We start from the raw sequence: 15281 nt of genomic DNA, 5'->3' as shown, positions 1-15281 counted from the left end.
AAAATTAAGCAATGAAATTCTCAGGGACTTCCCTGTGTAACTGAAAGAGGAAATTACCTCAAGAAATGTTCAGTGATTGGTTTAGTTTCTCTCTTGAAATTATTATTTAAAGGGAAGGTTGTTGCATTCACAGTGCCCATGTAATTTATGCAATTAATAAAAAAAAAAATCAATACAAGAAAACATCTCCATGTCTCCAATGTTGCTGTCCACATGGAGTCTAGCTTCATTCTTTTCAAACACTTGTTTGAACAAGTCATTTGTTGTCAACAAATTCAACTCCATGGTGCTCAGATTATGTGTGTGACTAGGTCACTGTTGCTCTTCTATCCATCATCAAATAAAGCCCGACCAAGTTCGAGCCTGGAGTGCAGTTGAATTTGCAGTTGAAAGCGGGACATTTCAATTCCACTATCCTGTCTTGGCAATTATTCACTGCTCTTACTTGATTTAGCATGGAGAGAGTTTTTTTGTCTGTATCCATTGAAACACGGCCAATAATGAAACCCAAATGTAGTGTTAACACACGTTAATCATTTAATTCAAAAACAGAAAACAAAAAGAATTTCTGTTTTTCATTATGCAAGATAAAGAAGAAAACAAATGCCACTTTTACTTCCAATAATACCAAAAATAAAAACAGTTTCTGCTAATCGTGAACCACTGCATCTCTGTGGTAGTTTACAAACAATGTGCACACTGAACCCAGTGCCATCGAGAGAGAGAGTTGCGACACTCTTTGATGTCGCCGCTATGGCTGTCACGTGGTTCATGTAAACCCAATTAGTTCCAAAACATGCGCTGGCTGTCATGTTCTTCTATGGGACAGACAGCAGCGATTGCATTATTGAACGGTAAATATAAAATAAAACACACACCCAAGTACTTTTTCAGCTGTTATTACATTATTGCATTTTTGTTAATGTCAGTTTTGCATTCGGAGAGGCAGGGTGACAACGAAAAACTTATACTTAGATAAGTTTTAGGCTACATGGAGAGAAAAGCTTAGTGTTCATGTTCGCATGGGTAGTAGCACTGGCTTCAGAGGCTCTAACTTAATTTTTCCATATCATTCATCTGATGGTAGACGTCTCGTGATATTCATTTGAGCATAACTGGGCTGTATTAGGTTATTGATTCCCGTGATTTTGCTTATAAATTCCGATTCAGCTATTAGCCTACCTTCGTGATAACGCAAAGAGGTCTGCCATGGCGGTCCGTTCAGAATTCGCCTAGAAGCTAGCTCACTTCTTCTGATGAGTGGCCACCCCCAGGACCACAACGCCAAACTCGCCAGTCCTAAAATTCCCGTTATTCCTAATTAAATAACCCTCGCTCAAATCACGAGTCACGACAATGCCTTGACATACGGGATAGCAATCTATCAGCATCTCATCAAGCATCAGCAAGTAGCGCTGGGCAAATTGTACACTAGCCAAGTGAACATGGAACAGGAACAGTACAACAAATTAAGTACAGCCAACACATCACATAATGAAAAGTTAGTATATCCCAAAATTCAATTAAATAAAAGTTGCTATGAAGGTGGTAGCGATTCATTACCGAACTACCTTCACAGCAGGGGAAGTCGCGCTGGCTAATTAGCTAGCAGGCAATGCTAGAAAATTGGTTGAAACAACCAAGATAAAATATAAATAATTACGCTGTGCATATACAAATGAAGACCAGTATAAGCATCGCAAAGGGCCTCTGATACAATATAGACAGTTGACAATTCAAAAGAGGTCGATATTTCAGCAGCTTAGCTCTGGAACAACTCAACTCGCAGCAATGTAAATGAATGAGGTCCAACGCCCAAATGGCAGTGTTTGGAACTAATCCAACTTTCAAATCCGGAAGTAGGCGGTTAAAAGCGCCGCCATTTTTTACAACGGAGGTCTATGGGAGTGTCGCAACTCTCTCTCTCGATGGCACTGACTGAACCAAGTCATATAAATAATAACATTACTAATAACAAATCTAAATGAAGAGTTACCTAGTTCATAGCACTGGCTCAGAGTGAGAAAAAACTGCAAAACAAATGAAGAACAATAAAATAATGAGCACTGGAGATTAATGAAACCCTTTTATAGGATGTCTTGTCTCTGCTGCACTGGGAACAAAAAACCCATGAATTTCCCAGTAACAGACAGAGAGAAAAAGAAGCTTCCCATTCCCAGTCAATGAAGTGAAGCAGCCTCCAACAGTGTCTGGAATTATTCTCCTGCTTTTATTCCAGTCAGCGGTGCCATTCTGGTGCTCGTCCGAGCTCCAGGCATTTTAAAATGCTTTCTCACGACAAATGAGGGTTGCGACACTGTTCTGAGGCGACCTGACAACCGTCGCCTGGACTGAGAGAAAAAATAAACCAGCCACTGTTTGTTCAGTCAAAAAAATTACTCTGCATAGTATGCAGATTGATCCTCTTCATCTCGGCAAGCTTCAGCTTTTCATCTCGGCTTCTTTTGTGTCTTTGGGGTGACATATTTCTATCAAAACAAGGAGGTTTATTCATTATATAACCTGCACAAATGAACAGCTGCATCTCTTCTTTCAGTCATCTTTCACAATATCCAAAGTTCAGGTTCAGCTGCTTGAACTAAATGAATCCACCAAACGGCAGAAATCTGAATGAAGCAGGCAACGTCTGCTGGAAATATGACAAAGAAGGAGGAGGACAAGAAGAAGAGAAAGATAGAGGACGAAAACATGGAGAAGAAGCAGGAGGTTGAGGAGGAAATGAAGAAGGTGACTAAGGAAGAGGAGAGCATGAAGAACAAGAATATGAAAGTACAAGAGAAGGAGGAGGATGCGGAGGATGAGAAAATGAAGGATGTAAAGAATGAGAGAAGAGGGAGAAGGTAGAAAAATAAGGAGGAGGACAAGGAGAAGAAGCAGAAGAGGGTTGAGGAGGAATAGAACAGGAAGAATGTGGAGGAAAAGAAGATGAAGAAAAAGGAGAGGGAAGCTGGAGGACAAAGGGGAGAACAAGAACAGGAAGGAGGAGGAGAAGAAATTGAATAAGTGTTTCCCTCCATCTTTCTTTCCAACCTTGAATTGATAGAGTAGAAGATGACAACGATGTCTGTAGGCCTCCAACATTGGTGTCCTGATATTTACTGAAAACTGTCTCAACACTCTAAAATAAAGTACTTCCTCAGTGTCAGTCATTATCAGCGTGTCTGCAGACATGCAGTTGTTTCCTCTATAGCCGACTGACAGATTGACACCTCAATCACTTTGTATCCCAGAACATATGACTGCTTTAACCATCATCATCATCATCTAATGAGATCTCTTAGTTTCGGAGCTGCTTCAAAGGCAAATATTCGGTTAGACATACAAAGGTCACAGTTTGAACTGAAAGATAACAGCATTAAGTCACACTGCTGCTCTTAGAACAGCTGCAGGACCTCAATTAGCTTTGACTGAAAACCAGAAACCACAGGTTTGCATCCTGAGTTACACCTTCTGTCTCATTTTGAATGTGTCTTTTGTGTCTCTGTGAGACATGTTGACTTTGAACTCATCACCTTCAGTATGGAAAATGTTTTATATTTTCTATCAGATTTATAAACAAACATTTAAAATGATTCACATAAAGCTCTGAACACAACAAGCCAATGGTAAACAACTTGCTGGCAACGATGGCTGACTCTGACGTCGCCTCACGTCTCCTGTGTCCGGGCCAAAAAGTTGCACTTGAACACACAACAACCAGTTTGTACATATATTCTGCACTTCTTAGAGGAAGTAATTCCTTATACCAGCAGGCGGCAGTAGTCTGTATTCATCATTCAAAACGGGAAACAGAATGAGCTATTATTAGCCGAGAGGCTAGGAAGCTAGGAAGAGCTACTATTAGCTGGGAGGCTAGGAAGCTAGGAAGAGCTACTATTAGCTGGGAGGCTAGGAAGCTAGGAAGAGCTACTTTTAGCTGGGAGGCTAGGAAGCTAGGAAGAGCTACTATTAGCTGGGAGGCTAGGAAGCTAGGAAGAGCTACTATTAGCTGCGATTATTACAGTAGCTTCTTCTGTCCGAGACTGATGATTTTATAAGTGGTTACTTTCAAAGATTCAACTCCTCCAGAGCTGCAGGGAATTTTATTTGGCCGTGGTGTTCTAACATGGAAATAACCATAACAACTAAACATTTTATTTCAGCCACATCTGACTATAATACAACGACGAACTGACAGCAGGGAGTGCAAGTGACTTCATTTGACCCCAGAAAGGAATTCAGGCCACATGAAACATAATCAGGTGTTACAGCCAAGACCGAGAGTTAGAAAGAGAGAAAAAAGCAACAGCTGACAGCAGATATCCACCTCTAACACAGACAGAACAGCAGAGCACCAAATCCAATTAAATATTATTGTTAAAGCCCAATTTCATGCAGTGATATCACATCAGAAAAATCTTGACATCAGTTTGGTTTTTGTAACTATCTTACAGCTATTTTTCTATTTTACTAGTGTTTTTCAAGAGAGTTTTATGTGCAACTGAGCTTCTATGACCAAGCAATATCCCTTGTGGAACAATAAAGTCTTTCTAGTGTAAGTCTAAGATACAAACTCAGTGTTCAGACTTTGTGTTAAAACTGAATGTCCCATTTTAAAATGTAAGAAACACTAAATACAGAAACACAGTATAAATTAGAGTTTATGACTAAACTCCTTAACTATAGTGTGTGGACCTGTAGCTCACAAGCTTCTGATTTTCTACCAGATTCGCAAGTTTTTCCGCAAAAACATTTCTTTAAGGAGTAGGAGTATAGCTATGCTGAAAACTGTAACAATGCCAAATATATTCAAGATAAGATAAGATAAGGTTTTATTTGTCACATGCACAGTTATACATAGTACAATGCACAGTGACATGTATTTTTGTACCTGCAGCCAGTAGTAAAAAAGTAAAACAGTAAAACAGTAATAGTTGCACATAGCACACAAGGTAAACAATATAAGTATAAATGTAAAACTGAAGTGATATGACACAGGGTGGGCCTGCTAAATAAGTTAAAAATAAAAATAAAAGCAGTATGTACAAAGAAAGTGTCGGAGCAGATACAACGGCTGCTGATCTCACCGGCGCCATCTTGCCACATTTTGAAGTATTTCTGAGAAGGATAGGCAACAGTGTTTCTGTATTTAAGCACTGAATAAAGAAAATCAAAGACTGCACCTCAGATGTAACAGTGTCAAAAAGGGCAGCTGTGATGTTGCTTATCATCTCCTGCATCTGGGCCAAAATGTTGCATTTAAAAACACCATGAACAGAAAAAAAATCTTCCTGCCAGCAGGTGGCAGTATTCTACACTTATCATTCAAAAGCGAAAAAATGAAGCGTTATTATTAGCTGGGAGGCTAGGGAGTTAGGAAGAGCTGCGATTAGCTGGGAGGCTAGGGAAACAGATGCTCAACGATAACTTGACAACAGAAAACGGCCAACCATAGGCACGGTGTGTTACAGCCCTTAGTTAAAAACCATTGCCATTTAACTGGATGATACGGAGAAGCTTACAAGCCCACAGGTTTTATCAACCAAATGCTCCCAGATCAACAGTGCTAATCATATGTTTGCACACATGAGCACAAGATCCGTCTTTGTCTCCACACTGTGTTCAGTCTGAGGTTTTATTAACAAGCTGACTCGGGAGGTCATTCAGGCACAGCCATGGGATTATTACATACACGACCAAACATGTCAAAATGTCTGGCATACTCTCCAGGGATATGGTTGCCTGGGTGTCCAGTCGAGGTTCTTACCAAACACCTTCTTAGCAGACGATTGATGAAGGTAAGAACAATAATACCAACCAAAATAAAAATCCTCTCAAATCACGCTGTGTTAAAGTCGCAGGATTTTTCTGAGCAATTCGATCCCAAGTGAGCAGCTTTAAGTATCTGTGGTCACACATACGTCCCCAGCCAACACCTCAGATCTGATCTCAGTTTCTCTGTATGTAAATTACACTAATATCATTTGGTCAGTCAAGTACTGTGACAGCTGCTGTCTCTAATGGATCTCAATCTACCACTGGACCAGAATAATGAACAGCTGTTTGTTAAGTGTGTGCATCATGAGTTTGGAAGATTTAATTCAATTTCAGTTGAATTAAATTTTATTTAGATAGCATTAATAACAATACAAACTGTCTCAAGATGCTTTACAAAACCCGGACTGAAATCCCCAGAGCAAACGCTAAGGCGATGTGGCAAGGAGGTAACGCATATTTTGGAACAAGCTGTGAAGTCTGTCTCACCATCTGAAAGCACACGTTAAATTATTATTTATTCACTCATCTCCATCCTGACATTAGCTATTTTAGAGACAATGCTCAGATTAGAACTGAACTGTGATAACATCCATACACACCTTGCTGTTTGATGTAGTGACAGTAAAATGTCTGGCAATGCAGGTAAATAAAGACTCCAGTGATGACTGAGAAAAACCCAACTTAACTCCTCTTGCCTCCTTATACATCAACAAGATCACATCAATAATTAACGACATGCTGATATGTTTTTATCGACCAAATAACGCTCAGCCTACTCATCCATTCATTTTCCGTAACCGCTTGTCCTTGAGAGGGTCACAGAGAGGCTGGAACTGAACCCACCTGTCATTGGGCGAGAAACAGGGTACACCCTAGACAGGTCACCAGTCTATCACAGGGCCAACATGCTCACATACACACCTACGGCCAATTCAGAATCACCAATTAACCTAATGAGCATGTCTTTGGACAGTGGGAAGAAGCTGGAGTACCTGGAGAGAACCCACGCAGACACAGGGAGAACATGCAAACTGCAAAAAGAGGGGCCACAGACCGGTGGTTTTGAACCCAAAACCCAAGACATCAGTGCTAATCACTACACCACTATGCCGCTGTGTCTTGTAGCTGTTAACTAGCTAACTAACAGCAAAAAGGCTACAAGACAGAATATTTTTAAAGACTCTCATTACTAATGAACAGACATCAGTTACAGTGCTTTTGTCTTTTTATGTGATCATTTATAACAGTGGTTGTGCGTATTAGTTTAACTCCTTTTCCACAGATCACTCCTGTTGACCACCTTTAATGTGACCCGGGACTTACTGTGTGTTCACACTACCAAAGGAATGAGGCCAAATGAGACCCAGACCTCCTCCAAATGTGGTCTGAGGTTAGACCAGTCAAATGCATCCTGGATGCGATGCCCAGGTCAGATGTTAATGCCAGATCTGAACGGGGTCAAACAGTGAATAAACTCCCAGTGAATCATGTGACATGTTTAGTAGCCCTAATTGGCTTGTAACTGGGCTAACGTGTGAAGCAAAACAACCAAACACAAAATAAAAAATAAGCAAAAATGTACTTTTCTGACCAGAAATATAAAAGATTAAACTGTAAACTATATACAGTACAATATACAATCTCTCTTGCCAAAATATTAGGTACACTAGCGAACACATTCTAATATAAAAATCCTGTATTAAATCGTATCTCCATTTACATGAAGGGTAAATTGTTTTTATTTTACCTTGTTTTTATATAGATCTTTTCTACCTATTGGTACTCAAAGCGCTTTACAGTCACAGACGCATCTACCCACTGGCTCACACAAGCACTCACACATTCACACACCAGTGCCGTGCACTGGGAGTTCAGTATCTTGCTCAAGGACACTTGGGCATGTGGCACATTCCGGGGATCAAACTGCTAACCCTCTGGTTTGTGGACAACCTGCTCTACCTACTGAGCCACAGCCGCCCATGACCATTACCATCACAATGTTCAGTTGATGTTACAACAGTGTCAGAAAGGTGTCTTCATTTTGGAAGATGTAGTGTGTGATGCTGTTAAATCCACTGACTAAAATGGGGTCGCCAAAATAATAGGAACATGTGTTGCTACAACATAATACAATTCAATTGTATTACAAACCACAGTTTCCAAAATTAAATATTTCAGATATTTGAAATTGATGCTGAATACCAGAACCATCATGAAGATAAGATGTAGTGCAGGACTGTTATATTGGAATGTATTAACTAGCGTACCCAATGAACTGGTAAGTGTAAATGTACTGTATGTCACTCAAACAATTATAAATGTGTACATTCACACGCATAGTTATAATTTAGTGTAAGAATGCAGCGTGCTGTCGGAGCTCACCAGGTCGTCCAAGATTGTGACGGGGAAATCAAACATGCACATCTTGACGGGCTGAGCGAGCGCCCTGTGGAGGCTGAACAGGGACTTGGCTTCCATGCTGCACGGGGAACGCACCACGCATCTGACGCTCGGCAAACATACAGCGACAAAACAATGTAATAAATAAAGAAAAAACAAAAAAATAAAGGAGGAACTCTGCAATGTGGCTACTTGCTCTTTCTACTGCGCACCGAAGACTGAAGCCGTCTCAGGGAAGAAAGAGGAACCCTCCACCTCCCCCTCCTCCGCCGCCCAACAACCCTACTCTCCCCTTGTTTCCCTCCCTCTTCCTCTCTTTCCTCCCCCTCCTCCCTCTGTGTCTCCCTCACCAGGGAATGTCTTAACCGCCAGCTGCTCTCTTGTCTTTCCGTCTTTTGGGGGATATTGCCCAATAGCTCAGCAACGCTCAGCTGTTATGCCACGACGACCGCAGTGTGTTTACTTTCCTTCTCGCTGCAACATTCAGACGGAGGCGTTCAGACTCAGCCACAGAGCGTCTGCCAGAAGAAATAAAAACCTCGCCAAATGAAATGCAGCAGGTACACGCAGTGGGGCTCTGCGTTGCTGTCTGACTCTCTTCTGCTTCATTATGCTGAAGCGATTTAATCAAGAGAGAAGGATCGGTTCTACTTTGCTCCTGTAGTGCTGGGCTGTCTGTGCGAGCCCCATTAAAGATGAAGCAGGGTGACCGCTTGTGAATGTATCAATCATCCTCATTCTCATTAAAGGGAAACCAGCCCCCGTCTCAAAATTGTTTTCTTCTGGGATGATAAAAGTCTGAGAGTCCTCCACATTGTATTATTAGAGTTACTGTCTGGTCAGCACTCACTTTTTAGTGTCATTTGTGTCTTGCCATATATTTTCCTATAGCTAGCTTTAAAGTGGGTCACATTTCATTTGGTTTACATTTAGGACATTTAGTCCTTATAGTCGAAGTTAGAAGACAAATATTAAAGTACAAGGATTTGAGAGACTTCAGATCTTCAGAACTGCAGCGGGGTGTTCCTGGTCAGTACCCAACAAAAACGGTCCAAAGAAGGACAAGAGGTGAACAAACAAGTCTGATCCATGGAGCCCTCCACCTCTCAACTTGCAGGACTTCTGCTGCTAACATCTTGGCACCAGATATCACAGCACACTTTCAGAGATCTAGGAGATTCCATGCCTCGAGGTGGTCATAATGTTATCGCTGATCGGTGCGTGTGATGCAACATTTACAATCATGTCATTGATGCACTTCATGTTTCAGCTGACGGTCTGACTAGCTCGTTGCTGGCGGTAACGTGTCAGCTAGCAAACATGGATGCAAACAATGTTGTTCACTTTAGAGTTTAATGTTTTTAGGTCCAGATTTAAAAAGCTCAAATTTATCTGCAGGTTAATCAACAAAATAATCATTTATTGCAACGTGTTTAAATGAAAAAAGTGCCAGTGAAGAGGCAACAATACAGTGTTGTTTTATGATTTTAAACAGTTGCATTTCTGCTTTATGCAGGTATGGGTTGATTCAGACCCAATCTGAAGCATCAGTCCTCTATTTTTTATATATTCTCTTCATCATGTCTGCTGCCTGAAACCTGAAGGCTCCTGCAAAAAATATTTCTCATCAAACCCGTATGTAGGTCACACGGCTTTTACCCCAAACGGCTGAAACGTTGATAGAGAGGAAGTACGTTTGTTCTGTCCTCAAAAACAAATAAAATCTGTGAAAACATGTCTGAGGTTTTACTTTATCTCGCCGCCTATCACGTGAGTCCAGCTTTCTGTTTTTTAAATTGCCACTGTCACCAGGTCGTGTTTCATCATCATGCAAATGTACTAAACTACTGAACTCAGAGTCCGTACTGTGTAATTATTAACTGCATCTTCAGGGAAAAAGCAAAAAATAAATAAAACACACAGCAATCCGGGAAAACTATCTTCTTTCTTTCTTGGCTAATATTTGCATTTTTACAGGACAGCGTGTCTAAATAATTCAAGCGTGTGCTGGCTCAGAGTCCGAGCCTGTAATGTTGGGAAAATTCTGCTCTGATTCAAATGACGCTGAGGTTTGTACAACAGTCGTGTGAGAATGAAGTGCTTTTTAAAAAACAAAGTGACAGAAGAAGAAGAAGAAGAAAAAGAAGAAAAAGAAGAAGAAGCGGAGGAGCAGCTGAAGGAAAACAGTGAGATGGTCTGAAACACCACTGGGAACTGCTTTCAGATGCAGAGGCCGTCCCACGGCTGAATACTGTAGGAGAGAAGTTGTCATGGAAACAGGGAGGCAAAGCCAGCTCTTCATAGGACTACATAAGATCAACCCCCTCCCTCTCCTTCTCCCCTCCCTCCCTCCTTCCTCTTCTTCTTCTACAGATACCCAGCCAGGACAGGAAGCAACAACTGTAACTCGCAAGACGGCTTCCTGTGGAGTTGGACAAAGACAGGACGGGCGGTGCAGGTACATAAGAGGTCAGTTCATCCAAGAAACGTGGTGGAATCAGCGCTTGATGCTGCTTCAACACGACACAAGATGTCAAACACAAAAATATTTAATGACTGCTATAGAGATTATAATATGGTCTGATTAAATTCTATTTTCTTTGCAATAATAGTTTTCCTGAAGCTTGTTCAGGAAAAATGTGATTGGATGAAATGTTTCAGATAAGAACTTGTAAAATAAAGTGTTTTTAATATCCCTTATACATGCAGAGATTTTGGGCCTGAATTACACTTCAGAAACTTTATTCAGCAGTCACGCTCGAGTCTTTGTCAGCATGAACACACCTGCAAAAGATTACAGAGTCTACCCACACAAATCCGATCTAGACTGTAAAGATCAGAAAAGTTTGGCGACTCAACAAACAGCCGGGCAAAACAAGTCAGCAACAAGTCCAAATGCTACAAGTCTGCTGCGGTTTGTAACACTTGTTCATACCAAGCACACACAAAAATGCTTCTCCAGATGAGAGGTTTCAAGGACAGGCCCTTCCTCCACGCACACGTTACTATGTTGGCTTCTCAAAAGAAAAACCCTGCAGACTCAAGACCGGGGGAGAAAAAAAAAGAAAAGAAAATCTGATTCTTGTCGCATTCCATCAGACAAAAGCGGCAGATATGATTGGAGTGAAGTCAAGCTTAGAGAACAGAGTGGTTTGTGCAGAAAAGGGTGGCAGAACAGAGATTACAGATTTATCTACGAAAAAAAAGTTTAAAAAATGACAGGAAACAGGATTTACATGGAGTGGACACAGAAGAATAAGAAAAGGCTGTTTATAGTGAAATGCCTGTGAATGTGTGAGTTAAACATAAGCTTTACATACATCTAGAACAAGTCACTCTCATCCTGCTCACCTCTGACATCGTTTCATTATATTTACTTAATGCAGACTGTAAAATGTTTTGTTTCAGGAAAAAAATCATCTAAACATCATCAGTATTATTAAACACTTCATTTGACATTTGAGTTGTCAGTTGTCAGTCAAAACATGTCAGTTTTAATATGATTACAGCTTCCTCTGAGGCTACAAATGAGCTTACAACAGGGATGGGAGTATCATTTAGGGCTACAAACATATTGCAGTGTTTATATCCTCCCGCAAATATGCTGGATCCCGCTACCAGGTGTGCAGAAAACAATCCAAAAAGGTCAAACCAAATCGCCAAATGTGTGGGAGTTCATTAAGCACAGACCTGGGAAGATGGACGGTTCATCACAACATCACAACCGCTATATAAGAGCATCTCAACAGAGAAGATCCGCTGATTTTCCAAACCAAAACCTGAGGTCAAAAAATCTTTACAAAGCAACCTAATAGAATGGACAACAGCTAAAAACAACCGTGCATACCACAGCAGCACAACTGCAATGCAAGAGCATCCCAACAGAGAAGATACACTTGCTTGACTTCAAAACAGTGATCTGTATTTCAGTATTTGGACTATTTCAGTGAGTTTTTGTCTGACTGTTGGTCTGAACCTGGGAGCTGTCGCTGTGTTTCAGACAAGAACTCAGCGAAGACTACCTAGTGCATGCTAATGGCTAGCATTATTAGCAGTTTGTCCATACAGTATGTCAGCTGATGTGAGCTTACAACAACGATAAGGGTATCATTTAAGGCTGCAACAAGTAGTCAAGGTCAATGATGACTATATAAATAATTCCATTTTCATGGAATAGATCGACATTTCACAGAGTTTGCATCCATCCCCAATTACAGCAGCTTTCACTGCTACAAGTGTGGGAAATAACCAAAAATCCGAATGTCAAAGGGTTGGGAATTCTTTAAATAAAGATCAAATAAAATGCTTAGTAAAAATGAAAATGCCTACCAGAGCAACACAACCACTATCTAAAACAAGAACACAGCAAAGAAGTTCTAGAGCAGACGCTCATGACGATGTTTATGGCGATGGTAATGGCTAGCATAGCAGTGCTGCTGTCTAGCAGTTTGTTTCTGCGCATATATCTGCACATTAATTGTTTATAGTCTCATATTGATTCCAGCTTGTCAAATGGAATGATTTGTTTCTAATGTTTTCTTCGCTTTGGGCTCTAAGGACATCTGCCCTGCACTTTATATTTTATGACTTTTCCAGACTATGAATGAATAAGAAAATTGCTTGCCAGAACTATTGACTAACGTTCCAATTGATTTGTCTCTCCATAAAATGTCACAGAATCTTAAAAATAGTCACTGTCATAATTTCCCAGTTTCCAATGTAACATATTTGAATAACTTATTTTCAAAACCCCCAAATGACTGACAACTAATTGCTGCAGTTTCGATGAAATGTCTTGATTTGTCCCAACTACTGCCAATAACGCCAAAATGAACCCATTTACTATAATTTAAAACAATCAAAGACGGCACTATTAAAATCTAAACCTGCAAATGTCTGAGCTTTTGTAACTCGATGAGATTATTTTCTAAATTAGGCAATCAGCACTTACTGCCAATAAAGATGCAACATAAAATAAATAAATAAAAATATGTAATGAAACAAAAATCAAAACCCAAAGAAATCCATAAAATCATATGTACAGCAAATATTTCGTAGTTACATATGGATCAAAACTAATTAAATGAATGAATTGCTGCAGCTTTAACCAAACGTCTTGATTTACTATTATTGACAAATTGAGTTCATAAGTAAATAAAATAATAGAAAAACTGTCAATCCACATAATTTCATCCAATTAGATAAAAAAAATAAAAAAATAAAGTTTGATGGAAAAATGTAAGGCACAAATGTCCGATTTATCTTATTCCATATTTACATATTTATTAACTTTAAACGTTATAATCACTATTATTCTAACATATACTTGAGGATTGTTGGCATAGCAGCTGGGTGAGCAATAAAAAAAAAAGGTACTGATCACCTAAAGCAATGCTGCACAAATACACCTGGAGGCAGCGGCAGACGTGGAGACTTCCTCCATAATTAAGTATGCAAATAAGCTCAGGTGTGTATTCGAATACGATGCTAATTTATTTCTTACCTGTTTTTCCAGCATGATCATTCTCCCAGTATCATGACCTTCATGGAGTGAGTATCCATGCGAGTATGAGGTTCACCGTTAGACACAATCCTCCTCTGACAGCATCTTGTTCTTCACGGATGAGAGAGGAGAAAAATAAAAAATATATTCAAATAAAGGAAAAATGTTACTGATGCTCACAGCTAACTAGCTAGTGTTACCGTTGGAAGGCTAGCACACCGATGCGATGCTTTATCCTTGAGGAAAAATGTCCACGGTGACTCCAGCATGTCTTGCCATCAATAAAAAGGCTTAAATGTGTGTTTTCTTCACGGAGGAAAACGCCAGATCAGTCGCTGAACGGTGAAGGGAAGGGGGGGGGGGAACAATTGAGCTGAGGGCTAGCTAACGTTAGCTTGCTAGCGTTAGCCAGCTAAAGCCAACGGTTATCAGAATTTTATTTGTCTCCTCGTGCCTTTATCCATCGCCGCTCCCTTCCTGTCACGCTCGGAAAAAATACACGGGGATGGTGTCCTCGAGCATCGGCCCTCCACAGCAGGTCCTCGCCGTTGCTCGACGAGGGCATGCCAGTGTGGAGCTGAAAGTCCGAGGCAAGAAAGATGTGATGTAGTGATTTGTTGGATGCTGCTGCTGCTGTTGGCTGAGGGGAATCTCCGGTGTTCAGCAACCCAAGAAGCTGCTGCTGCTGCTGCTTCTGTCGGAGGAGTCTCGGAGAAACGACTACTCCTGAACATACCACACGTAGAAAGGGCGCAGGGGCGAAGCCGACAGACGTTCTTGAACGCACCTCCGTTCAGGTCAGTTTAATTTAATGAACACAGGAGGCAGACACCCACTCTATTTTTAAGGTCAGGCTTAAGATTTTCCTTTTTGTCAAGCATATAGTTAGGGCTGGACTGAACCATCCCTTAGTTATGCTGCAATAGGCCTAGGCTGCTGGAGATAATCCACTGGGCACATGTTCTCTACTCTCTTTTCTCTCGCATCAAGCTCCTATCCTCAAATTTCTTTTCTCTGGAAAAGATCTACTACTACTACTACTACTCATGCAATTCTGTACTACTACTGTATAGCATGTTAACTATGTGTATCCCTCTCCCCAATTTGTATTGTTACTAATGCTATGTAAATAAAACTGAATTGAATTGTATAGTTTTGTTATGTTTGTTGTAGTGATTTTTTTTATTTGTTAATGGTGTTCTAAGTATCATTCATTCATTCATCTTCTGTAACCGCTTATTCCTGTGCAGGGTCGCGGGGTCTGCTGGAGCCTATCCCAGCTGTCTGTTCTATGTATCGTTATGTTGCTGTTTTTGTTTGTAACATGCTCGTCTGCTAATTTTGCTCTATAACATTTTTTTTAAACTTTTTCATTTATCATAAAACAATAAAAATATAATTAGAAGTCATGGTCAAGTTAGATTTTAGTTGAGTCCCTTTGTGGTATTTTCTCCAAGTCATTCTATGTTTGTGGTTGTTTTCCATCTCCTTGTCCCTGTTTTGACAGTGTGTCTTTGTTTCTCTGTGGACATTATGTCTTTATGGTGTTTTGAATCTTGTTGAGTACATTGTGTGTCTCCTTGAGCTTGTTTGAACATCT

General features: G+C 40.4%; 1 protein-coding gene across 1 annotated transcript in view; it reads right to left on the bottom strand.

Annotated features, from left to right (window-relative positions):
• LOC311493319 (ral guanine nucleotide dissociation stimulator-like) overlaps positions 1-14032 on the bottom strand; it is a 51893-nt gene extending 37861 nt beyond the window's left edge. Inside the window, exons 1-2 of the mRNA XM_084551920.1 lie at positions 13882-14032; positions 13682-13792 (exon numbers count right to left, since the gene is read on the bottom strand). Coding sequence (XP_084408046.1) covers positions 13682-13702 — 21 coding nt within the window. The 5' untranslated portion in view covers positions 13703-13792; positions 13882-14032. The remainder of the gene's footprint in view (positions 1-13681; positions 13793-13881) is intronic.
• Between the last annotated feature and the right edge of the window lie 1249 nt (positions 14033-15281).

Source organism: Chelon labrosus (genome assembly GCF_963514085.1).
Source record: "Chelon labrosus genome assembly, chromosome: 9".
Classification (NCBI taxonomy): domain Eukaryota; kingdom Metazoa; phylum Chordata; class Actinopteri; order Mugiliformes; family Mugilidae; genus Chelon; species Chelon labrosus.
The sequence above is the reverse complement of the archived record's forward strand: the minus strand, read 5'-3'. Positions and strand labels throughout refer to the sequence as shown.